The sequence below is a fragment of the Lontra canadensis genome, unplaced genomic scaffold (genome assembly GCF_010015895.1).
Source record: "Lontra canadensis isolate GAN:19392208 unplaced genomic scaffold, GSC_riverotter_1.0 scaffold5, whole genome shotgun sequence".
Lineage (NCBI taxonomy): Eukaryota > Metazoa > Chordata > Mammalia > Carnivora > Mustelidae > Lontra > Lontra canadensis.
In genome coordinates, this window is record NW_022630999.1 from 1,807,594 (window position 1) to 1,834,710 (window position 27,117).

The 27,117-nt window shown below is 43.3% G+C and overlaps 1 protein-coding gene across 2 annotated transcripts in view; it reads right to left on the reverse strand.

Annotated features, from left to right (window-relative positions):
* Positions 1–11,483: 11,483 nt before the first annotated feature.
* AGXT2 (alanine--glyoxylate aminotransferase 2) overlaps positions 11,484–27,117 on the reverse strand; it is a 34,081-nt gene continuing 18,447 nt past the window's right edge. For both annotated transcript variants that reach the window (XM_032851308.1, XM_032851309.1), the window contains 7 exons: positions 26,434–26,534; positions 25,778–25,870; positions 23,332–23,464; positions 21,030–21,121; positions 19,348–19,497; positions 14,704–14,802; positions 11,484–11,632 (listed from right to left, as the gene is read on the reverse strand). In XM_032851308.1, coding sequence (XP_032707199.1) covers positions 11,525–11,632; positions 14,704–14,802; positions 19,348–19,497; positions 21,030–21,121; positions 23,332–23,464; positions 25,778–25,870; positions 26,434–26,534 — 776 coding nt within the window. In that variant the 3' untranslated portion in view covers positions 11,484–11,524. The remainder of the gene's footprint in view (positions 11,633–14,703; positions 14,803–19,347; positions 19,498–21,029; positions 21,122–23,331; positions 23,465–25,777; positions 25,871–26,433; positions 26,535–27,117) is intronic.

Here is a 27,117-nt window from a genome sequence, read left to right on the forward strand (position 1 = left end):
TAGACCCAGGTCTTATTTTCTTTAAAATTTAATTAACATTTAGTTTAATTCTTTGTCCTCATCAGTATTAGCACAGTCTCGCTTCCTGAGAGGATGAAGTAATGACCTCTCCCCATTATCACCCTTTGAGGGGGGCTGATAATAGCATTATACATTTTTAAATAGCCTATTTGGGAATTATAGGGGTTGATTTGTTACTTCTGTGGAAGCCTTAACATCCAAAGCTTCATTGTTAATTTTTTTAACACATGGCTTACCTTATTAAGCACAAACTCCCAATCTCTTGATCGATTGTCATTTGTGCCTGACACTTTCCTTATGCGCCATCAGCTTTATCACAGGATGGAAAACAGTGTGACCTGAGAGCAGACTGGCTGGGGGGATGCCGAGATGCCCCAGTCAGTGCAGATTCATGGAGACAAGCCATCAAGGGAAGCCTAAGGCATTTCCTGACACCTTCAAGGAAAGAAAGTCTTCCATAGTCCACATTCTCAGGTCTTTCCAATTTCCCACATCGTTAGCGCCACTCACATCCATACCCACTTAGAAACATGCCTGCTCTCCAGGAGACCTTGGAACACCGGACTGAGCGAGTCTCTGACAAGCACATCCCGAAGTCACCGAGCCCAGACCCTTCAAAAATCCACTTCAGCTCTGTTTCTAGGAAAAACTATACCACAGCCCTCTCAATGTACCTGCTACTTGTTTAAAATTTCAGGGAGCAGCAAAACACAAGTGCCGATATGGATCTTAGAGTTTATCTATCTAGTTCAACCTGCTCGTTTTACCCAGGAGAGTGCATGCTTCAGGGAACAGAATGTCCCTTGTTTTGGTAAGGGATCTCAGTGGACAGTGATCACTGCTGGTGTTTACATCTACTTGCAGATGTAAAATTCCAAGAGGTCCCGCAGACCCAGGGTTTGGTATTGAGAAACCCAGACGCAAAGAGAAGTCATGTGTCCTCTGTGCACCAGTGAACATTTTTTTCGCAACCAGATACAGAGAAGTGGCTTTAAATCGGCTGGCTTTAAAGCAATGGATTCCCTGTGTCATTGCGTTGCTTTGTGTAATCTAAATCTCTATGTTAATCCTGCATTTTGTGCTTGCTGGAGAAATTGTTCCCTACACATGAGTATTTTCTTTGCAAAAATGTTTAAGCTCATAAAATTTACTGTTTCCATTATTTCCAAGTGCACAAGTCAGTGGTATTAGGTACATTCACAGTGTTGCATGACCATCATCGCTATCCATTTACCAATTTTTCATCACCCCACACAGAAACTCTGGACCTGCTAACCAATAATTTCCCATTCCCTCCCCACCCAACCCTTGCTAATCTCTATTCTACTTTCTTTGTCTAAGAATGTGCTGGTCTGGGTTCCTCACACGAGCAGATCCATAGAGTAGTTGTCCTTTTGTGGCTGGCTTATTTCACTTAGCGTCATGTTTTCCAGGTTCAGACGGGAGGTAGCACATGACAGGACTTCCTCCCTTTTTAAGACCGAATAACTATTCCATCATTATGCATAAGCCACAGCTTGTTTACCCATTCATCCAGAAAGCACTTGGTAATTTCCACCTTCTGACTCTTCTGAATTTGGCTGCTACAAACACAATTGTACAAATATTTGTTCAAATCCCTGCTTATTTTTTTTAAGATTTTATTTATTTATTTGACAGACAGAAATCATAAGTAGGCAGAGAGGCAGGCGGGGCTGTGGGGAAGCAGGCTCCCTACTGAGCAGAACGCCCCCCCCCACCCCGCCACCCCTCTGAAGGCAGAGGCTTAACCCACTGAGCCACCCAGGCGCTCCCAAATCCCTGCTTTCAATTCTTTTGGAAATGTACCCAGGAGGGGAACTACTAGATTGTATGGTAATTCTGTGTGTTTCACTTTTGGGGGCACTACCACACTGCTTCCATAATGGAAAACATTCCCACCAGCAATGTACAAGGTTTCTAATATCTACATATGCCATCCCAATACTTGTTACTCTGTGTCTGTACGTGTCTGTATGTTTGGGTAATAACCATCCTAACAGGTATAAGTGATATCTCATTGTGGTTTTGATTTGTATTTCCCTAATGACTAGTGACGTTGAGTTTTTTTTTTTTTTTTTTTCCAACGTGCTTATTGGCCATTTGTATATTATCTTTGGAGAAATGGCTAGGGAAGTCCTTTGCCCATTTTTGAGTTGGGCTGTTTTGTTGTTGAGTTGTAGGAGTTCTTGATATATTCTCGATTCCTAGTCCTTATCAGACATATGATTTGCAAACAAATTATCCCATTCCATGAGCTGTCTTTTCACTCTCTCAATACTGTTCTTGATGCACAAAAGCTTTTAATTCCAAATAACCCCAATTTACCTGTTTTTTCTTTTGTTGCCTTATCCAAGAAATCATTGTCAAATCCAATGGCATGAAGATTTTTTTTATTTGTGTTTTCTTCTAAACTTTTAAGGTTTTAGCTCAATATTTAAGTCTTCAGTCCATTTTGGTTAATTTTTGCATATGTTGTAAGGAAACGGTCCAGCTTCATTCTTTTGCATATAGGTATCTATATGCAATACCATTTGTTGAAAAACCATCCTTTCTCCATTGAATGGTCTTGGCACCATTTTCAAAAACTAACTGACCATTTACAAGAGAGTTTATTTGAGAGCTCTCTATTTTATTCTATTCGTCTTAAATTGTGTCTTCATTCCAATACCACACTGTTCTGATTACTGGAGCTTCATAATCAGTTTTGAAAACAGGAAATGTTTTCAAACATCAAAATCCTTCAGTTTTGTTCTTCTTGTTCAAATATATTCTTTTAAAATGGTGCATTGGGACAGTATACAGTTCTAAAATATATTTTCAAGAGTGGAAAAATCTGAATTTTCAAAACTTTGATACAGAAACTAAATGGTTTTTTGCGTTTTCTTTGCTGCACTAAAAGGATTAAGTGAAGATGCATCTTGCTCCTTCTACCCAAACTCACCACCTCCCCCCACAATCCTTCCCAATGGGTTAGATGAGTAAGGGAGGAGTTGATTCTGGGGGTAAAGATTCTACTTCAAGAAGCACAAAGAGAGGCATACATGTAGGGGAAGGCAATGCTTCTGGGAAGGGAAAAAGCTTCCTCCTAAAAAGAAGATGGAGGGTAGAATATTGCTAAAAAGAAGGAAAGTGTGTCTAGGAGTTGACTCAGGGCTGTTACCAAGGATGAAGAGGGCCGTCTAGCCCAGGTAGGTGGAATTGACTCAGGACCCGTAGAGGAGCCTGGATCAAGTCCCGATGCCAGGTCCTGGTGGGTGGCAGTGCCGAATGGAACTTGCTAGAAGAGTGGTTTTTAATGACACCTCTGCTAAAGTTCATTTACTATATTGATGTACCCCTAGTACCATCAGAGGAAGAAAAAAAAAATCCTAAAAATATTTTATTCCTGGCATAATTTCATTCTCTCCTCCTACCTTTTGCTTTTTAAAATTTTGCTCCAAGTGGCAATCAATGATGCTTCCACACTGAGGCTCTGAGCTAGAATAGAGAAATAGTTAGATAACAGGAACCACCAATGGTTTAACTCTTGCATGGGTGAGGATGGGGACGACTGGCAGGGTGGGCCATGCCACAAGGAAGGAACAGGGCAATTAGCAAGACAAAGAAGGTCCAAAAGGTACCAAGGGCCATTGCTGAAACACTCCCAACTAGTCATGATGGCCAGGGCTAGGGCAGTTAGAGGAGATGAGGAAGCTGTGGCCAGCAGGTATGGGGTAGCACAAAGGGATGGCAGGGAGGCAAGCTGGAGTTGGAAGTTTGGGCTGGGTGGGTGGGGAATTACCGGCACCAAGAACTTAGAGGAAGAAGGGGGCTGGATCAACCTGCGTTCCAGGAAGGAGGAAGAGAAGGCAGAAAGCATTTAGGGGGAATGTTCAAGAAGTTGCTGACAGCATGAGTCTCTAACCCATGAGGCCATTGTTCTGGAGCTACTTCTGGGAATCCTCAGCATCTAGATAGTCAAAAGTCTGACATCATGGATCATGGATGAAATCACTCAGCTGAAGTATATAGAGAGGGGGGAAAAAGAGCTTAAGCTAAAAATACCTGGGGTATAACAGCATCTGGAAGCAAACTAAACAAAAACCAATGTATAAGAATACAAAAGGCTCAAGAGGTGGTTAGATGGTGGGAGAGTATGGAGCAATTATGAAAAAAAAGTAGAAGAAGAGAATTTCTAGAAGAAGAATGTGACCAACAGCCACAGAGATGCCAAGTAAGGTGAGCGCTGAAGACATTCTGTTGAGTTTAGCAGTTCAGGGGGTGTGTTAGCGCCCTCCAGAGAAACAGAACCAATAGAACTGGGGTCCCTGGCTGGCTCAGTTGGTAGAACATACAACTCTTGATCTTGAGGTTGTGAGTTGGAGCCTTACACTGGGTATAGCGATTACTTAAGAATAAAATCTTAAAAATAAAGAACCAATAGGATCTAGCTAGCTAGCTATTTAGCCATCTATCTATGTAAATAGATTTTCCACATGTATATATATCTATGTAGAGAGATATATAGCTATATCTAGAAATAAATTTATTGTAAGTTATCGGATCACATGATTAGGGAGGCTGGGAAGTCCCACAGTCTGTCGTCTGCAGGCTGGAAACTGGCCAGCTGTAGTTTGAAGACCCGAGAACCCAGGAGAGGAGACAGAGGTGCACATTCCAGCCTGGGGCTGAAGGCTTGAGAACCAGGGATGCTGGGCAGGAGGAGATTGATTTCTCAGCTGGTCAGACAGAGACAGGGCATATCCAGTCTTCCTCCACCTTTTTGTTCTAGTCAGGCCCTCAGCAAATTGTGGGATGCCCACACAGGCTGGGGAGGTCCATCTGCTTTCCACTGTCCACCAATCCAATCACCCTGATAGACACACCCAGAAAGAAAAGTTAATAAGAAATCTGGAAAAATCTCATGGCCGGTCAAGTAGCCACATAAGAATGACCCTTACAGGGGTTCCAGGGGACTTTCAAAGATTTATTTATTTGTTTGTGAGAGAAAGAGAGAAAGAGAAAACAAAATAACTAGAGAGCGAGTGTGGGTTTGAAGTGGGGCAGAGGGAGAGGAAGAATCTCAGGCAGACTGTGCACTGACCATGGAGCCCAATGTGGGGCTCAATCTCACAACCCTGAGACCATGGCCTGAGCCGAAACCAAGAGTTGGATGCTGAGCCTACTGAACCACCCAGGCACCCCTAGTTACTGGTGACTTTTAAAATAACACGTTTTCAGGAGCCAGCCTGCAGGACACTGAGGAAGTGGGAGGGAGGAAAGTTTGGAGCTGCACCCCACAATTTCTTCAGAGCAACATCACTTTTAAGAGGAGGAGATGAGCTTAAAGAAGTTTTTTTTTTTTTTTTTTCTATAGGACAGAGAAGTGCATTTATAGGTTGAGAGGAAGAAGGAAGAAGAACATAGAAGAGGAAAATCCAGCAGAGAAAGAACGATTTATGCAGCAAGATCCTAGAGAACACGAGTGATTGAGGGGGAGAGAACAAAGGTTTCTGTGAAATAACAACCCGTCCCTGAACGTGGCTGTGGGCTCACAAAGGATGAGGAAGCGGTGGGTGGGAAAGCATATGAGCGTGGCGGGGGCAGCAGTGCGGGGGGGGGGGGAACACAGGAGGGTGAGCACAGGTCCTGGGAGAGGGAGACCAGTGTGAGCACAGCAGGGATGTGAACTGGGGACCAGAGGAGACTGCTAAGAATTGGGACATCCCCTTGGAGAAGGTAAGAGAGGTATCTGGGAACCCTTTCAATTCTTTCTGTGGATATAGGGTCTTCTCACAATTCATCCAAGGGCTGCTTCCTTACTTTCTAAAATAATCCCAGGGGCACCTGGCTGGCTCAGTTCGGGGAGCATGGGACTCGTGAACTCAGGATTCTGAGCTGGAGCCCTCTGTTAGGTGTAGAAATCACTTAAATAAATAAAACGTAAAGAAATAAACAAACAAAATAATCCTAGGTACTTTGTTACCTGAAACTCTATACTTATGTAATATATTTCCAAATACATATTTCTATGTTATATATGTTTCTAATTACATATTCCACATGTTTAAGAATATGTACTATATATATTTCTAAACATAGAGGTTTCTGAACAAACATACACACGAGCCTGTATCCGATGGCTCATTGTTTATTTCAGATGGACTAATTGCTCTCTTCAACTGTTGGTGACATTGCAGCATCTATGGATAAAAAGCAGAGTTGGTTCTTGCCTTTCTGTGAGGTGCACTACATTAGGCAGGCCCATGAGGATGGAGAAGACAAGGTCACCTGCCAGTAGCGTCAAGTCTGAATAGGGAGAGGAGTTGTATATGGGAGAATAAACGTTAGCCCGAGGTGGTGAGGCCAAGCACGGACCAAGGCAGTTCTGTGTCAAAAGGCAAGGGACGCCAAGGAAAGAGTTAACATGAATTGAGCAGCTGTCTGTGTATTGTCTTATTTAATCCTCACACGGGTCCCACAAGGTTCTATTATTCTCTGGACAGGGGAAGCTTTGGCATAGGAAGGGGAATTTGCTGGAAATAAATCAAATGGGGAGAGGGTGCAGGCTCACTCCCTTGCATCGTGTTGCTCCGACTAATTAAAAGTTCGTGTCTGCCCGAGCTGCCATCTGCAGTGACCCTCCCTGCCCAGTTCTTAATTAGATTGTGTTCTTGACATCTCTTTGTGTGGCTGCTCCTTCATCATGGACGCTAGCATGACACGTTGCGTTTTGCCAAACACTTCCTGCGTCTGGACTGGTACAAAGAAGCCTTTGTTTCTGCACCTTCGCTCTTACTGAACAAGGAGGACCCTTTGTTTTTGTTGAGATACTTTGTGGAGTTGTATTCTGCTGTGCCCATTTTTAATGGGGCAAAGCTATGACCTGTTTCTACTGCTTGTGCCCAGTAGGAAGGGAGCTTTCAACTTTAATGAGCCCAGAGCGATGGGCTGACGCCGGGCCCCGCAGCCTTCTATCTGCTCTGCCCATGACAACGATGCTCTGGGGTTGGCATTCTGATGACTGAGTGGCAAATGTTGTGATTTTTTTTTTTTTATTATTCTTTCATGTTTCTTTATAAGAAAGGGAAGATTTAAGTGGGATTCAAAAGGTAGAAGAACTAAGTCCCCCCATAGTTTAGAGATACCTTCTGAGGGTAGCTTGAATTAGCCGAAAGTCAAAAACTACACTGATATAAAACAATGGAGTTTTATAAAACAAATAAGGGCATAGTTTGCTATTCCGTTATCTCTTTATAGTGTTATTTTGCATCTCTTTATAACCATTAATAATGGTATAACCAAAGATTGATTTGATGAGGTCCTTGTTTTTTTTTTTTTTTTTAATTTTAATTACTCCCTCCTGCGTGGATTGGCATTTGAATGCTTAAAGAGCTGCGAACATTTTACTGTTTTATTCTAATCACATGATGAACTGTCGATATGTTCCTTGTGTGGAAAAAAGTTTACTGGAGTTGAGTGTTCATTACCTTCACTCTAGACCATTTTCACAAGGAAGGAAATAAAAAAGAGCTTGGCACGAATGTGGGCTCCTTGCATTATGTAAGCTGGCTTACCTCCCACCTCCTGTGGGTAGAGCAGAAAATGGAAGGAGGGAAATGGGGGTGCGAAGCTTCTGCCCACGGCTCCAAATGGAAAGAAACAGGCATCCGTCATGTCTATAAACTCGTGAGAGCAGTGAATGACCATCCAGCCTCGGAGGCCATAATTTTTGCCCTTTCTGCTCCATGCCTCTGATGGCTTGTGCATCTTAAGTCCCCAGATACTCTTTAAGAAAGAGGAGCAGCTTCTCCCCACCAAGAGGCACTCAGAGCCACGCAACCGTCATAGTCAGGAAATGAGGCCCGGGACCCCCTTACCGGGCAGAATTCCATTGCCGGATTTTACTCTAGAGGGACCCCTGGAGGTGAGAGAGTAAAGTGCACCGTTAGGCATACGCAGGATCCCGTAAGACTCTGGAAGCCACAGGGAATATGTTTTAGGAATTTATCTGAACCACTAAATTCCTTTAGCCCATTTCTTCCAGGATATGATGTCCTAGCATTGGCAGGGACCTGGACTAGAGTATGGAAACATTTTGTTTTGCTTTGGTTTTATTTAAATTTGTGTTTTATTGTTTCCTCTGCACGTTTTGCTAAATTCCCAAATGGTTATCATAAACTTTATTTTCAGTGTTCTTCCCTTTTACTTTATTTTTAAAGAAAATGAGTATTGAAAATGAGAAGGCTTTGAAGAAGAACAAAGAAGTAAGTCTTGGTTTCTTTGTCCAATCCCTCTGACCCCATAATTTCCTTGGACAAGGAAGAGAGGAATAACATTCCAGGTAGAGGGAACTATAGGATCAAAGAACCTATGTGCGTAACATGGAAGGAACAGCAAGAGTAAAGCTCAAAAAGGTGGTTTGGGGGCAAATTGTGAGGTCCCTTGAATGTCATAATAGTTGGGAGTTTGGACTTTGTTCCATGGACAAGAGGGAACCCTCAAAGTCTTCAGGAGATGAGAGATGTGATCATATTTATTGCTCAAACAGGTGGCTCTGGTATCAGTGCAGAGAATGGATTGGGAAGGAGTCCAGAATACCAGTTAGGAGGTAGTTTAAATCGTTTAGAAGAGAGAATGATGGTCCAAATTAAGGCAGTTTCGGTATAAATGGACATATAACCAATATAGTATTGGCTAAGAAAAACAATGTTGGAGAACATATTCATGAGACTTAGTCATATGAAGGGCAAAACAACTTGAAAGAAAATAATGCCCTAAGTTTTGAGGCCAACACCAAAAGGTATCACTAATCCAGAAGGAGTTCCTTGGAGGAGAGATATTCAGTGTGTTTTATGTCAGAAATGCTGAATTTGAAGTGTCCTTGTGACATCCACATGAAGGTGTCTAGACAGCTAGAATCTTGGGGTTGGGGCTCAGAATAAAGGAGGAGACGGAAGATGAATATTTGGACATCATCAGCATAGTCAGGACAGGTGAAATTCCTTGTCCTGGGAAATTCCCTATTCTACTTAGAGGAGAGAGTATATCATGGAGGAAGTGATGGCCCAGGACAGACCCAGGACAGAACCTTGAAGTGGAAGAATTGCCAGGAAGGAGACTTAGGGGGAGCCATCTGAGTTAGAAGGACCACACTGTAGAAGCCAAGAAAATTATATTCAAGAAGGAGCAGTTGTTTAGAAAGAACATTCAGGGATGCCTGGGTGGTGTAATTGATCAAGCGTCTGCCTTCGGTTCAGGTCATGATCCCAGGGTTCTTAAATGGAGCCCTACTTCCGGCTCCCTGCTCAGTGGTGAGCTTGCTTCTCCCTCTCTTTCTATGGTTTCCCCTATTTGTGCTTTCTCTCTCTCTCTCAAATAATTAAGTAAAAGGAAAAAAGAAGAACATTTAAAGGAAACATTAAATTTTGGCCATGAGGAAGTCACTGATGGCCTTTTGACAAGATAGTTTCCAAGGAATGAGAGGTGGCAGTGAAAATTCTAGTCGTTGAGACATGGGCAGGAAGCAAGAAAGGATCACTGAAGCACAAAAAACTGTTCTTAGGAGTTTTTGTAGTAAAGGGAAGAAGAGAAATGGAGCTTGAAGGGAAGAATTTCTATTTGCATAGTTCAAAGTGCTTTTACATTCAGTAGCTTACTTGATTCCCAACACAACTCATGATGTAGGAAGGGCAAGTATCGATAAGCCTGGGAACAAAATGAGGTTTAAAAATTGGTTAGAAGGCTCACCCATCGTCATCTAGAGCAAATAACTGGTGGAAGAACTGAGCTTAGAATTCAGATCATTTGGTTCTCAGTTCAATGATCTTTCCACTTGTCAAAACAGAGCATTTCGGAAATGTTTGCTCTGTTTGGAAACTGGATACAGGAGGGCATGGAGCTCCTTGTGAAAGGGGTTTTGATCTTTTATTTGTATTTTTATTTTTTAAAAGATTTTATTTATTTATTTGACAAAGATCACAAGTAGGCAGAGAGGCAGGCAGAGAGAGAGGAGGAAGTAGGCTCCCCACTCAGCAGAGAGCCCGATGTGGGGCTTGATCCCAGGATCCTGGGATCATGACCTGAGCCGAAGGCAGAGGCTTTAACCCACTGAGCCACCCAGGCACCCCAAAGGGGTTTTGATCTTATCCAGGGTGCAGTGGGGAGCAACTGGAAGGTTTCGTACAAGGGAATGCCATGTTTAAGTCGATATTCCCCGGGAGACAGATTTGGCAGTGAGGTGTAGGATGTGTTAGTGGAACAGAAACCCCAGGGGGTAGGCCACAGGAACATGACATCAAACTGGACACAGTTCAAATAAACATCTAACTGCATTCTGAGAAAGTTGTTTCCCTTTCAATTCTGTGGACCCTCTTCTGTTAGTGTTTAGGAGAGGGCATCAGTTTGCTGGTAGTTTTTGACACCCTTCAAATACTCTCTAATCTCCTTTTGAACAAAGAGAGAACAAGCCTCAGACTGGGAACTTCTACAAGCAATGTTGTCTCGCTAGAAATAAATCACGTTGCTTTGCATTCATTTTATTTGTATGAGTACTTTCCAGTATGACAAGAAGTACTGATTTCCCATTTCTTATTGTTATAGAAAGGTTACCATCAAATACATCTAAGTGAAACAAGTTAAACTAAGGAAAAATGTTAAGTCAATTCTAAGATGGGTGGTGCATCCATACGGGCAAAAACACTAGGAATGTGCATTCTAATGACTAAAGTTTGGAAAATTCTAGTCTTGGAGGCTATTGCAATAGGAGTAATGAGGATTTAGTTCCAGGTGAGGTGATGGAAGCAGAAATTGAGAAGAAGGTTCTGATGGCTATTTTAAGGGAGTTAAAAAAGAAGGGGACAGTTATCTACCTGGGGTATTTTCTGCATCATTTCTTAGGAGGCTTATGGCTGCAACCACAGATAATAATTTTCAATCAAAAAGGCTGTGCAATGCACAGAGTTTATTATCTCATATAACAAGAGGCTCCAAGGTAAGAATCTAGGATTGGTTAAGTCAGAGGCTCATTGACCTTACTAAGGACTCAGCTTCCTTCTACTTCCAACATCAGCAAAGAAGCTTTGTCTTCATGGTCTCAAAATGGCTGACATAGTTTGAGCAAGAAGACATGTCTTCTGGTGATGAAGAATGAAGAGTAAACAAAACTTCACCTTAAGGCATCTCCACCAAAATATTTTCTTTCAGGATTCGTTGTCCCCAAGTATTGTCACACGTGATGCATCAACCAATCACTGGCAAGGGGAACTAAATGACCATAACCAACCTAGAATAATTAGGATTTATTCTCTGAGTTAGTTAGTTTAGATCCTTTCTTGGAGGATGGGTTTCTCAAGATAATGGAGGCTCTGGTAACACATTTGGCTGGTGGGCAGTCAACCATGTCCTATACAACTTACACCAATTATCTAATGGAATTCCTTAAATTAACCCTTGAACAGAAGTGGAAAGTTCTTGAAGCTTATGGATTTTATTTTTAAAAGTTTTATTTAGCTCTTCTCTCCATGTGTTGGATTAAGGCAGACCGAAATACTTCCACTGCAAAATGAACATCTGGTTTAGTGATGCACATGGAGGGCGCGATGCGGAATGTCTGAGGAGACAAAGGGAAACAGCAACAGATCATCATAGAATCAAATATTGCTTTGAGAAAATGCACTAAGCTAAGACTCTTACCTTATTTTTATGACATGTCTTGTATTGCCCTCCTGGGTTGGTCTCCTCCCTCACCAATGCTGCACCCAGGCCATTTCCCTTCTAGTCTAACAATTCTGGTGCCATCTGGCTCTGCCCCTCTTCCTTTATTGCCTTCTGCTCACCTCCTGGTCTTTCCACCACCTTCACTACACCTTCACGGACACCTTAGCTACACCTCATTTCTGCGAGTGTTGAGGCTGGCCTCCACGTCTGGGTATACAACCCTACGAACTAGCTTCTCAGTTTCCTGATCGCTGTGACTCCGCACCCCCTCTCCCCTCTCCTCCAAACTCAGCCTGCAAACAAGGAGACTTACAGGTCTGCCAGCCCAAATTCAAACCACACCAAACAAAAAGCTGTCACCTCCCCCACTTCTAGCCATTATACAAATGCTATTGTCTCCTTTTGCCCAAACTGACTCAAAAGAGGCGTTGGGGCTTATTGGCCATTACTGTTCACTCTGCCCTCATCTCTTCGCATCCCAACCCAGGGCAGCCCGGGTTGGCTCTGCTCCATCAGCCTTCTGACGCCACTCTCACCACAGCCGCCAGTGAGCTGTTAAGTGGGGAGCCTGGGTGGTAGGCATTTTTCAGTCCTCACCCTCCCCGCAGGGACACTGTCTGGGTCACCTGGGTCCCTCTCTCCCCTTGAGCTTTGCCCCCTCCCTCCCACCTCATGTCTCTTGGGCTTGCTAACTCTCCGGGCACCTCTGCCCTTGCATTTCCTCCATCTGGGCACCTTGCCTCCCACCGGTCCTGTAAACACTGGTGCCCCCCAAAATGTGTGTCCTGCTCTCACTGCGTTTCCCATGAAGACTCCCCCGCAACCTCCGAGACTTTCTCCTCTCACCACTGAGAGGCTGACAACTCAAAAAGTCGTGACTTGGCCCCAATTCTCTCCTCTGAGCTACCAACTTATCTGCAGAAACAGATGTCCATAAACTCCTTAGCCCAAGCATGTTCAAAGCAGCGTTCATCTTGGCCATGTCTCAACCAAGTTAGACATGAGGCTTGGTCCTCGACTCTCCCTCATGCTTCGCATCCCAGTCTGTACACTCCACACTCCTGGAGTTGTTTTCTGAATGTCCCCTTAATCCCAACACTGTGGAGTGGGTTCAAACAGCACCATCAGCCACCCCACCCACCCACTCACTGCTCCCTGTCTTGGCCCCTCAGGTTTGTTCTTCCCAGAGGACAGACTCAGAAATCAGGCTGCCTGAGCTTGGATCTTGGTTCTGCCACTAACTCTAGCTGTGTGACTTGGACAATTTACGTAACCACTCTGTGCCTCTTTTTCTTCATCTGTAAAATTGGAACAATAGCAGTATTTATTTCATAGGCTTGTTGAAAAGATTAAATGAGTCAATGCAAAATGTTTATAACAGTGCCTGACCAGCATTAAGGTTTTGTATTATTCCACTCAGTGCCTCAAACCTTATGCCTCAGCCACACTGGTGAGTGTGTAGCTCTTCACACTCTGCAACATTTCTACCCAAGCTTTAGGTGTTTATTTCATTGTGTAAGGCTCAGCCTGGTTAGAAAATCTGGACCAGGAGTCCCTTGTCTTTCCTCCTGTGATACCCCTTTATTATAGCTGTAGATGAGCTTGCTACATTGTATCCTAATTGGCTGTTTATATGTCTTTCTTTCCTGCCAGTTCTGAGAAGGGAGGGACTGGATCTTATCATTGTCACATTAGTTCTAGCATAGCAAATGCTGCCTAGTGTTTGAATATTTTCCAGATAACTAAGAAATAACTAAGTAAGTAAACAACTGTTTCATGTTTTTATAAGTTATAGGATTTTTAATCATTAATTTGTAGAGAAAAAATATTTGTGACTGGGACTAGAAATAACTCCTCGAGGATGTCCCACCAAAAGTGCTCATTCTGGTTTTGTTTGAGGTGGTTTGGTTTGGGTGGGAGAGCTTTAAGCTTATTTCTTAACAGGGTGAGGGGAGGTTGAGGAAAAGTTACAGATACAAGAGAACACAGTGATGTCCCCTTGAACAAAGGTAGAAAGTGTCGGGAGTTAAGATCGTCAATCCAGATCTGACAGGAGAGACACCTCATTCCCTGAATCTTCAGGAAAGGAAGTAAGAAACAGATGTGGGGAACAGATGAGTTTACACAGAGATCTTATTTAAGAGCTTCTGTGTTCTCCGAGAAGTAGGAGGCAAGCACGTTCACTCAACTAGAATGCGGGGCAAGAAGGGAGCAGGAAAACCAGGAAGAAGGACGGACATTTAAAACAGGACAGAAAGAGGACAAGGGACAAGAACAAATTAGGGGAGGAGCAGAAGCTACCCTAAATCTTACATGTCTGCCCTGGAACCACTTCAGAGGGAGGGTCCTGCTGGTGTGAGAGATCTGGGGAGAGGGCTTTCCTAGCAGGATCAGCACTCGCCCACAGCACCCACGGTGCAGAGCTGCCCCAGGACCACACCTGCTGGGGCTATCCCTGGCCTTTTCAAGAGGGAGCAGGGAGAGCTGGACTCTGCATGGGTGAAGGGCGCTGGGAGTGGCTGATTTTGGGTTCTCATTAGGGACCCAGCCAGGGTGGTATCCCACCTCTCCTGAAGGGTCACCTGGGTCGGCCAGGACTGTTAGGTTCCTCCTGACTGGAATTGCTTTCACAGGGTTAGAATTAATTCATACATGAGAGAAATTAGTCACTGCATGATTGTGATGACTCCACTGTGACCTGTACTGTAAATCCTCTGGTTGGTTGTATATCTCTTTATTATTTTGGTTGTATATCTCTTGTTAGAGCCTAGAGCCCCGTTAACTAAACAATTGGAACACAGCGCCCCCGCGTGGTCTTCAGGCTTCACTGCACCTTTTTCAGGAAAAGATCAGAGCATTATGCCCAGAGGAAGTGGGGCTGGGTCGAGAAGCAAAGAGACCAGCGCTGGGACGTCAGGGATAGGCCTACCGAAAGACACAGGGAAAGACCAGGCTTTCTCTTACCTGGGCAAAAATGCCACCTCGGCCAATTAGAAGCCCCATGCGTTTGCAGTCGTCATGGATTTCATTGACTTCTTCCCGGGGAAGAGGCTGGCAGCTCACCTGCAATACATTTTAAAATATATTTTCTAGGGCACCTGGGTGGCTCAGTTGGTTGGGCGACTGCCTTCTGCTCAGGTCATGATCCTGGAATCCTAGGATCGAATCCCCCATCAGGCTCTCTGCTTAAGGAGGAGTCCGCTTTTCTCTCTGACCCTCCTACCTCTCATGCTCTCTCTCTCCCTCTCAAATAAATAAATAAAAACTAAAAATAAATAAATAAATAAATAAAAATAAAACTGTTAATTGCTGGATGGAGTCTTTTTGGGGGTGGTGTTATTAAAAATATTTGTTTTTATTCCAATTCATTCCAAATGCCTAAAGAAAAAATGAAGTTGAATGCAGATAGCCAGTGAATCTTGGCTCTGCCAATGGCTATCCTGGGAATTTGCTTCTTTCCTAGCCAAATTTGGAGTCGGCTTTATTGATGTGGTAATTCTCAACTGTTCACTTTGTTTTGCTCATGTAAAGGGCTCATTTCAAAGTCCAGGAAATGGTTCCAAAGTTACACAAGGGCATGAATGATCCAGGCTTTCCCTGGGCCATAGTGTGGCTAGGGCAGCTGGGGTGGTGCCGGCCTTCCTCATCTCTCTGGCTTGTGGAATTTGCTGGGGGATCCAGACATGCCACTTCCCCTTTGGTGCCCACTGGGCTGGGGGCCGGCGCCTTTTCTGTGTGTCTCCTGTCTTCCAAGCCTGAGTACAGACGCCTCCCTCTGTCTTAGTCATTTCAAGTCTGGCTGTGTGTGTGCACCTCCTGGAAGCCTTTCCAAACCACAGACATTTGGGGCTCACGCTCGGCCTATGGAATGAGAAGGCTTGGGGCAGGCCGGGGCATCTGGATTGGTGAAATGCCTGGCAGGTGCCTGTGTGGGAATTGCTGCTGTGATCCTGTCTTGAGCAAGGGTCTGTCTTCTGTGGCACATGGCTGTGGTAGCATCAACACAGGTCTGGCTCTCTGGTTCACATGTAGAGGGAGGCATGATCCTGGCTCCTGGGCCAGCCCCTGTCATCCTTGTGGGACACAGGAGGACCCCCTCTAGGGGTCCCAGCTTTGTCCTTCTCAGGGCTTCCTACCTACTCTCCCTCACTCTCCCTCTAGGCTTCAATATCCATTCCCCTCCCCCAACTCATGCCCCAACCCTTCCTTCCTGCTCAGATCTCAGTGTCTCAGCACAGAATAAGACTGGACCTCCCAGAGATGTTTGTGGTGTTGTCTGTCTTAAAGCTTTGAGATAAGGAAAATAAAATTCAGACTTTCAGATTGCAAGATGATGAGGACCTGGGATGGGGGATGAGACCAGGATCTTCTCACTGATTGTAAAATGTCATCATGCATTCCTGCTTGCCCTTGACATTATCTTCAGGTAGACGGGGAAGACTGAAATATGACAAAATAATTGAGGTAAACTGTGAGAGCCGTGAAGTGGTCAGATATGGTGTGGAGATAGTGAGAGGTCAGAGGGCATTCAGCACCCTCTGGAAAGGTTTCCCTAGGGAAAGTTGAATTGGTGGGGTCTTGCTGGAGAGTGAGGGTCTGCACAGGTGGAGTCTGGCTTCACTCTGGACTGGGCCAGCACCCACTCTGCTCCCTTGCCCATTTTATCATCTCCTAGCCTCAACTGCTGTGACTCGTTGAACATCTTGTATTCATTCCACAGAGAAGAACAGGGCAGAAAACTCTGAGGGACAGCCCCAGGACAGCTGCTCAGGCCCTGTGCTCAAGCCTGTGTCCCAGCTACTTGATAATCGAGTGGGGAAGTTCTAACTGACCCCTTGGTGGGTGTGTAAGTGTCCCTTCATGTTTACCTTTTTCTTGTCCCCACCAAATAGATGTGCAGTTAAATAAAATAATCCATAGTTATTGAGAAAAAACCTTAAACTGAAATGGAGGTGCATGAAGTGGAAAGTTTTCTCTCCCCCAATCTTACTCCTAGGTTTACCCCTTGTTGATAATTTCATGTGAACCAGACACTTTTTCTATTGTTCAAATTCATCTATATGCATATTTAGAAAAATGAGTCCTACTTTATAATGTTTTTCAATTTGGTTATAACAATTTACAGTCTATCTTAGACATCTTCGCATGTCATTGTATTTGGACCTCATCTTCTTTTTATAAAATTTAATTTTTAATTTTTTTAACATATAATGTATTATTAGTCACAAGGGTACAGGTCTGTGAATCGCCAGGTTTACACACTTCACAGCACTCACCATAGCACATACCTCCCCAACTGGACCTCATCTTCTTAAAGGTTACCAGATATTTCATAGTTTGTTAGTAATTTGTTTAATCATCTGTTGTTGGATATTTTTGTTGTTTCCAATTTTTTATGATTATAAACAATGCCACAAACATCCCTGCTCATCTACATCTTTCAAACTTCTATCAGTATTTATTTCGGGCATATTTTTAGAAGTGGAATCGCTAGGTCAAATGCATACTTTAAAATGTTGATAGATGCAGGCAAATTGCTGTGTAAAGGGCTGTACCAATACATGTCCTCACTAACAGCAAATGGGAGTTTCAATTCTGGGTTATGGCGGACAGTGTTATAGGCAAGTTCTGAGCTGTCGTAATTATGTGAACATGGTCTGAATTGTTGCAGGGACCTGAACTCAGTCAACACACACTTTTAAAGTACTTACCATCTGCATGATTCCTGGCCTCAAAAGTGTATAACTTATTTAGGTAAGTAAAATATTTCTATATGAAACCTGAATCAAGAAATACATGGTTTTGAAAGATCTTTTCAGAGGAGCTTTTTAGGGAATGGGTGCTAGGGGGCTTCTCTGAGGCCTGGAGTCCCTGTCTAGGGGAGACACAAACAAGCTAGGGAGGAGGTATGATGAAGAGTTAGACCTGGAAGAAGGCTAGGACTCCACAGGTAGATACAGACCGGAGAGTACTGTGGTCCATGGCTGGGGAAAAGTGTGAGTGGCATTGGATGTAGGGGAGTGAATGGCATTGAATGGATGTTGAATGGGACTAAGGAATGGAGAAGCTGGGATGTAAAGCTGAGTGGTCAGCCTTCGGAGGCTATGCTTAATACTACCAAATGGCAGAGCTCATTCAGTAGATACTATTTGATAGCCTGTTTTATTTTTTCCGTCACACAGTTTGCATACCTTTCTCATCGAACATCTAACTCTGCCATTGTGGGATGGATGTACCATAGTTTGGCTTGTCCTGTATCAGTGGCCATGTGGAGGATGCTGAGGTTTAATCATGAATGATGAAGTCCTGGTGAACATTTTGTTCGTGTGTCTCTGAGTACGCAGAAACTGGGTTTGGAACAGCGGGAAAGACAGGAACACTTTCTCTCTCGTTGGGTTTTCCTCTGTGGTGTCTGGACTTTAAAGCATGGATTCTTTGGGGGAGCTCCTGAGTTGGGGACTAGGATGGACTCTTCTGAGCCTTAAAACAGCTCTTGATTGGACCATAAGCTGAAGATAAGTACTTGTGGCTTATGAGCCAGAAGGCCTAGTCTCATGTTACTCATATTTTGTTGTTTTCTTCCCTTAGCTTTAAAATCCTGTTTAAACATTCCAGTTTTGTACTGGATCTGCTGTGTGGCATTAATGGAAGAGTCTTATATCCATAGTCTTGTCTGAGTCCTAAAATAATTGAGCATCAACCCTCCTCAACTAGGATGCTGTGTTAAGATAAATAGCAAGAAGCCACTTAAGAGAAAGTTGGACAAGAGTTAGGGTGAAGGGGTTAGTTAGTCTGACTTTGTCAGCCTGGTGCCAAGATTCTCCCCCTGTTGCTCTCCTCAGTGGGTCTAGGCTTTGCTTTTATGAAGGGGAGGGACATAGGCTGCAGGGACAGCCATGGAGACACAGGGAAGGATTTGAGAGACTTGGCAAAGAAAGGATCCACAGGACTTGACACTAGAAACAAGGAGAGAAGGATTTTCAAGTTATTTTCTGGTTTGGAGGCTGGGTAATTGGGAGAAGAGTGGAGGGTGAGAAACAGAAACCGCGAACTTGGAGGAATAATTGGTTTGGAGGGAAAAGCCAAGTTCAATTGTTGTCATTCTGAGTTTGAGGTCACAGTGGGAAATGTCATCAGAAAGTCACACCCTGCCTGGTTACTTGGAGATTGAAAAATATTCACAAACAGAAAAATTCAAAATCCTGTAGATCCTTAATGTCCTCACCCCAAAACATCCTCACAACTCTCTCCTGGCCTTCTCCCTCACTTCTTTGAGCTCTCTGGGACACCAGCCGCTCCCCAAATAACTTCCTCCCTTCTCCATATCCATATGTCTGATTCTAAATATTCAGTTGTCACCAATATTCTTTGCCTTGAGTGGCAGGAAAAATACCAGCTCCCTGTTCCAAATGCCCTCCCTCACTCTTCTAGAACTCTTGACCTGCTGGCTTTTGGCACTCCCCACTTGTCTTTGCTGGGCTTAGCTGAGCTCGCTGGCATTGTGTGCTCTCCCTGAGAATGAATGAAGTGACCTTGTGGCTCACGCTTCTTACTTTAATTCTTCCCAACCCCAAGAAGTCACACGGAGCACAGCAGATCAGAACCTACCTTGTCCTTCACCATTTCTATTCCTACCATGAGGCCTTTGCCTCGGACATCTCCGACAATCTCAAACTCATCCCGCAGCTCAGCAAACTTCTGTAGCATGTAGGTGCCAACATCATGACTATTTTCCTGTAGCTTTTCTTCTTTAATCACCTGTTTAGAGAAAGTCGCAAATGGCCTTGCATTAAAAAAAAAAATTCTAATATTGACTGAGAAACATTGAGAGATAAATGTGTACAACCTTCTTTATAGAAACTTAACCAGATGCTTGGAACTGAAAGTCTAATGGAACCAGGTCCTGTATAACAAAGAGCTTTGCTGTAAGGAGAAAAAAGAGGCTTGGTATAGCAGATATGGTCCCCAAACCCTCCTCATCTTCAGGGGTGATTAAAAATATAGGAAAGAGTAAAGACATGTCTCCACGCAGTCTGTAACGCCGACACCATTATCCTGAGGTTCATTATTACCTGGCCTGGCTGAGAAGTAGGATACAGTCGTGGGGAAGACAGTGCTCTGAGGGGAGACCTGTCACAGATTCTCATGCTACTGGGAGCTTACTGGCCTCTGAAGAGTGGCCCTCAGCCAGGCACACACTATCATTGCTTGAGTGTCCCACTATAGGGCAGTGGCCTGACAGACTGACTGAAGACCTGTGTAGGCCCAGAGTCAGGGCCCTGAAGATACGAAAAAATTTTCATCTACTTCCACTCCTGGGAGACACCTGTGATTTTTATCTCCTACACACAATATACCACATTTATATTTAGCTGATAATAATTAGATGACTTAAGTCCTGCTTATTCACCTAAATCCTCTCTACCGGGTCACGGGGACGCAACACTTAAACAAAAAGTTGGCAATGTCTACTGAATGAAGCAAATGAAACACTCCTCCCCCAACTTTTCATTTTGTGATTTTATCCTATTTGAAGAAACTTTTTAATCAGCAAGGGAATTTTTATTTAAATATACTCAAAATTTTTAAATCGGTGAGTCATGTGCCTTGTTCAAAAATCAGAATGTATGAAAGTGTATGCAGTACAGCAGTCCTCGCTGACTCCCATCCCCCAAACACCAAGTCTCCCTCCCCACAAACAACCACAGAGAGTCATTTCTTGGGCATTCTTCCAGTGATACCCTGCACATACTTAAGCAAATGCTCTTATTATGCACATTAGCAAGGGCATTTACCAGAGGAGACATCAGGGAAATTGAGGGACAGGGTCTGAACAACAGCTGAATTACCTCATTGGTCCCGATGAACGCAGTTTCTCTTTATGACTGTACCACCAAAGGAAGGAAGACAATAAAGGCCAGGCCAAAATTAACCTGAATTCAAGGATAGCAGTTGGTGACTATCCATTACATAGCACTCAAATAAAAAAGAAATTTCAGTGCTCTCAGCTAGTGACCTTTTCTTCTATTTCCTATGCATATGAAGCTGATTATGAATTATTTTGTATCTCATACTTCAAGCACCCAAAGTAGAACTTTAAAAAGGAGTGAAAGGGCAGAATAATCACTGGAAATTGAACTTAAATGCATGGATTGGTAATTACCTCTTCACTTGAATAATATGATGTGACAGAGGTCGGATAGTGTGTGTGTGTGTGTGTGTGTGTGTGTGTGGTTTTGAAGTAGCCATTCTGTGAAATGAGAGATGTTGATGTGGCTGTTGGAACATACCTCGAGCACAGCTGACCCAATGGCACAGGCCATGGGGTTTCCTCCAAAGGTGTTGAAGTGAAAAAGGCGTGTAGCCAGAGACTTGGCAATCTCTAGGGGGAGAAGATAAAAGGTGAGTAGAGAGTGAGACGTTCTTATCTATTATCTCCCAACACACCATTTGAATTATATTGACTTTTGGGTTGTATTAATAATGTATTTCATGGCATCATATCCAACGCATTCTTCCTTCACCAGAGAGCGGAGGTTATGGGTGGAATTACGTGTCTCCCCGCCCAACGACCCCTCTTCAGATGTTGACAATGTGGATATATTTGGAGATGGGGCTTTTAGTGAAGTAATTAAGGTTAAATGAAGTCACAAGGGTGGGGGCTTTACAGCACTGGTGTCTTTCTAAGAAGAGAAAGAGACACTAGAGCTCTCTCTCTCTTTCTCTCTGAGGAAAAGGACATGTAAGGACACAGCAAGAAGTTGGCCATCGGCGAGAGAGATCTCACCAGAAATCAACTTTGTTGGCCCCTTGATCTTGGATTCCAGCTTCCAGAACTATGAGGAAATAAATATCTGTTGTTTAAGCCACCCAGCGTGTAGTGTCTTGATATGGTAGCCCTAGCTGACTGATCCATGTGTCCAGTGGATCGGGAAAAATTGCTTGTTCACCCCATGAGAAGTGTGATAACAAAATCTGTAATGTGTTGTGTGAGTTGAAAAATACCTTAATGTTTGATTTATGAGAATTTACATGGGATCTTCATTATTAACCTTTCTTTCTATATTATACTCTTGGGACTAAGAAGGAAAAATTTTTCTTTTTTAAAACAACACCAAGGATTTTGTAACATTATTTCTGGATTGTTTCTGGATGAGCATATATTTGGCTCATTATACTTTACTTTCTACATCCACATTTTAATATCTGTAACAGGTAGAAACATAGCATATCTGATTACATATTGTTTCATTTTCCCTTGTTATTGTGACCTATAGTTTAGAAACTTCTGCTTCACCCTGCATGTAGACGTGCTAATCACTGAAGGAATTTTGCTTATAGCTGAGATTTGCATAAACTTTTTTTTTGTTTGTTTGTTTTTTTACCTGAAACCTACATCACTTGAGGAGATAAGGAAGTACAAACAGAAATACCAATGTTATGTTTAAGATTTACAGGAACGAGGGGCACATGGGTGGCTCAGCGGGCTAAGCCTCTGCCTTTGGCTCAGGTCATGATCTCAATGTCCTGGAATGGAGCCCAGCATCAGGCTCTCTGCTCAGAGGGGAGTCTGCTTCTATTTCTTCCTCTGTGTTCTCTCTCCCTCTTTCAAATAAATAAATAAAAATCTTAAAAAAAAAAATTTACACGACACCACCAGATACCTGTAGACAAAGAGCAACTGACCAAGGACAAAGAAGTTACAAGACCTTTCTCAGATATCTACAGACATGGGTCACCTTTGTCTCCAACCCCTTCCTGCTTCCCCCTTTTGCTAACAAACAAGGAGTTTAGACTTCCTGCCCAGGGGAGACATTCCTTAGGATGACAATCTGCCATCTCCTCAGTTTGCTGGGTTTTGTGCCCCCAATCTTGCCTCTCAAATTATTGGCCTGTTGTGTGGAGAGCAAAAGGAGCTTTATTCATTCAATAAAAACACTGAAATATCAGAGCACTTAATTATCCTTTAGTATATCTAAAGTGTGCTTCCTACTGGTGGGAAGAGCAAAAGGGTTTAAAGGCTTTTAATGATAAACGGTTCATAAAAATAATTTTCCGTAAAACCTCACTAAAACTGAAAATAGGGTTTATTCTTATGTTCATTTTATAGAATATTCTGACTAAATGAGATGTATTATATTCGGCTGTTTTGTTGATGAGACAGAAACAGAGAAAACTGTGCACTCTGGACCCTGAGTTTATAACATAGGGGAATAGCAAGCCCAAGGAAGAGTCTCCCTCAAAACATGATTCCCTTGGAAATCTCACAGTTATCTTCAGGTTGGTTAAAAGGGGTCTCTTGTGTGGGTTTTGTTTTTGTGGCACAATTTCCTATACCTTGTTGGAGTGTGAGAACCTGCCTTGCATTGTGGGCGTGGGAGAATTAATCTTGCTTACAGCAAGAGCAAAAAGGACTGGCTTTCTTCCATCTCTTCCACCATCTGGCAGACTGTCTCTCTTTATTATCGCTTCAGAAATGCACGTAGAGCTCCCACCACTGTCTTTAACACACACAAGTTCTGAAACACCTGTTTTCTACCATCGCTGATGGGAGAGACCCAGAAGAAAATGCAACTTCCCTGTTGGCCCTACCTGGGGTTGTTACAACTGCTGCCATGGGAAAGCCATTCCCAATCCCTTTAGCCATGGTGACAATGTCTGGCAGGATGCCATGGGTTTGGAAGCCCCAGAAGTGAGAGCCCAGTCTTCCAAATCCTGTCTGCACCTGATGAAAATAAATGCCAAACCATTGGAAACCTTTCAAGAAATGATGGCTTTTCTGACTTTGATCACTTCCCTCTCCTCCTCTTCCTCTTCTGTATCATCGCTGCCAGTCATCAGCATCACCATCTTTGTAGGATCATGGACACAACACTTAATCTGTGTCTGAGCTTTCAGTTACCAGATCCCATTTACTAGCTTCGTGGGATTTTGGACATATTTCTGTAGTCCTCTGAACCTACGTTAACTCTGTTAAGTAGAAATAGTAATAGCAATACATCACAGGGCTGCTGTGAGGGTCAGATAAGTAATGCACATGAAAGGAACATTCTGGTTAGCCATCTTTAATAAGGATCTCCAGTGGGTAAGGCAGCAGGGGAGAAGCTGCAGTTATAGGGAGGGGATTGGGGCTGGTATGGCTGCTGCCTGATAAAACTGGGGCACCAGCTGGCTGAGTCAGTTGGCCCGCTGATTCTTGGTTTCAGCTGGGTTTGTGATCTTGGGGTCCTAGGTTTGAGCCCATGTGGAGCTCCATTCTCAACAGGGAGTCTACTTGAGATTCTCTCTCTCCCTCAGCCCCTCCCCCACACTCATGCCCTCACTCACTCTCTCTCAAATTAATAAATAAATCTTTAAAAAAACAGTGATAAAAACACCCATCTTAGAAAATTCTGAAAGTCAGGGCACCTGGGTGGCTCAGTGGGTTACAGCTTCTGCCTTTGACTCTGGTCATGATCCCAGAGTCCTGGGATTGAGCCCCATGTCGGGCTCTCTGCTTCACAGAGAGCCTGCTTCCTCCTCTCTCTCCCTGCTTGCCTCTCTGACTACTTGTGATCTCTGTTTGTCAAATAAACAAATAAAATTAAAAAAAAAAAAAAAGAAAATTCTGAAAGTCATATATTTTTAAAATTCAATCTACTTTCTCTCATTGTTAGCCCAACTGTGGCAGCTTCACTAAGTGTTGATTCCAAAGGTTAAAATTGATTCTCTTGCTGATGTAGCAAATTGTTAATCTTCTTCTTCTTCTTTTTTTTTAATAGCAGTTAACTTTCTTCAGGACTATGTTTGGTTTGCATTCCCTAAACTCCCAGTAGCAGGTAGGGGAAGGGGGTGTGCAGTGGGTTGGCCGTGTGTATGTGTGCAGCACTCTGGGGGGCCATCCCGGCCACCTGGGGTTATCAAAAACCTGGCTGCACGTGAGGAAATTACCAAAAAAATTTGCAGAGGGGACAGCCCAAAGACTTCCATAGGGAATGTTTAGTTGAGCAAAAATGTTCAGGTGGAAGACAGCAGGACTGAAACAGGTGGGAAACATAGTCACAAGCGCCCACCTGTTCTTGGTGGGTGGAAGCGCTTGTTTGTAGAATCATGACTGGTTACCCAGGAATGAGCCAGGGGCTCTCTGTGGTCCTGGGGACTATCCTCTGGTCCTTTGACCTCTGTTGCTATTCTCGGCAGACAAAAGACTACTGTCTTTGATATACCCTAATATGAGGTGTGATTATGATAAAATTGTTACCTTTAAAAAAGACACAAGCTAACGCTTGCAGAATTGGTGAATTTTGTTCCCTTTGGAGTGTCCCCTTGGTGCTACTGTATGCTTATTCCTCCAATGATACCTTAACTTCAGCTATTTTAGAATTTTTTTGGAACTAGTTTTTAAATATCTGGAACGGTGGCCCTCTCCTTTCTTAGATGCTGCATTTTTTTTTCTTTTGTGGGAGGAGGGGCAGAGGGAGAGCAAGAGAGAATCTTAAGCAGGCTCCATGCCCAGCGCAGAGCCCGAGCTGGGGCTTGATCTCATGAGGCTAAGATGGTGACCTGAGTGGAAATCAAGGGTCAGATGCTTAATCAACTGAGCCACCCAGGTGCCCCATGCATTTTTTTTTCTTTTAATATCTTTTCCAAACAAGTTTTTTTTTTTTTTTTTTTTTAATTAAGGTAAGATGAATGTTGCCAGGCTGGTTAATACTATTTTGGAAAAATTAGGATGAAAACTTGGTTATGAAATTAAATTTCCTGTGTGGTTTTTGAGCTACCCCTGATACAGTCCCCACATGAGAACGTAGAAAGTGCTCACTAGCCACTCATTTGATAGACTCCAATTTGGATATTTAAGTTCTGTTGTGCTTGTTAAATGGACCAAATAAGACACTAACCAACCAGTCAACTAGCAAAGGCTTCATTAATTCATACCCTCACCCTGGAATTCCCACAGGAGATGTTTTTGTCTTGGATTTCGGAGGGAGGTTCGAAGAAGTTTCTCCCTGTGGCTTTCCTACCCTGGCTCCCTACCCACAGCCGGTCCACAGCTCACCTCATCTGCGATGCATACGCCTCCCCGCTCCCGCACCAACTCGAAGGCTTCCTGTAGAAACCCCTTTGGATACTGGACGACTCCATTTACCCCCTGCAAAAGACCAAACCTGAGTGTCCTCTAAGAACAGCATAGTCCTTTGAAACTATTAAGGAAAAAAAAAAGAAGCTACATCATTATCATCAGTAGTATTAGTAATACTAGAAATTTTTAAAATGGTCTTTAGAACTGTTCCAACTGTGGGTGAAGAGAGGGACCATTACTCTCTGCCATTCCTTTGGGGAAAACGAAGCAAATGCTTATTTCTGAGATTAGATATAAAGTGGATGAAGGGGATTTGGTAAAATTGAAGAGATACTCCCCCTGGAAGTATGGGTATTAAACAACTAAAATATGCTGGGGTTTCCATCTCTTCAGAATTTTAGGAATTCAGTAGTTTCATCTATCTGTTCAACCCAGGAGTGCAGGAGTGTTTGAAGGTCAGTAGAGAATCAGGGGACCTCTTTTTTTCAAGGAGACCAAGAGAATGAATTGAATTGGGAGAGGGACACAGCAATGGTCACTTAAATATTTTTGAATTCTCTAGAATGTCTGAGTTAAAACTCTCTGATAATTTAAAAGTCAGCCCAATTGATGTCTAAGGTCAATATACCCACTTGAATTGGCTCTGCAAAAAATCCAGCAATTGATTTGGCCACAGAAGTGTTCAGAGTATCTTTGAACTGTTCAATATACTGGTCTTTCGCTTGGCAGCAGTCTGCAAAAAACAAGAACCACCAACCAACAAACACACAAAACATAGCATTTGAAGATGTGAGAATGGCATTCAGTAGAATGGGGGGAAACAGAAAAAAAGAAAAGAGGATGAGTAAATTGATTAGAAACCTTAGAATGCAGTAAACAGGAAATGAGGGCATAGCATTCTGAAGGGGGGACATTCTTTTGCAACAACTTGCACTTTAGTTTGAGCAGAGAGAGTAGGAGAACCATACAAACATACAAGAACCACTTCAGTCACTTCCATCTGACGCCCCAAAGTATCACTGAGTCTGGAATACAGAGCTATTGCACCCAAGGATGCCTATCCCCTCAACTGGGTAGATTTAATTCAAATGTAGTTGGAGCGTGGATTTCATCTATTTGAAAATAACTCTATTTACCTTTTATTGCCCCTTAATCTGATGTACCGTTTTAAAGCTATAGAGTGTCTTGATCTTTAGAGTTAATAAATATGTTTATAGAACAATTAGAATCTGGTCTAAAGAGGAAAGTACTGGAGTCCGATAATGTTCACCCATGGTGACAGGGGGCAGGAAGCCTTTCCCAGAGTGACTGCATCC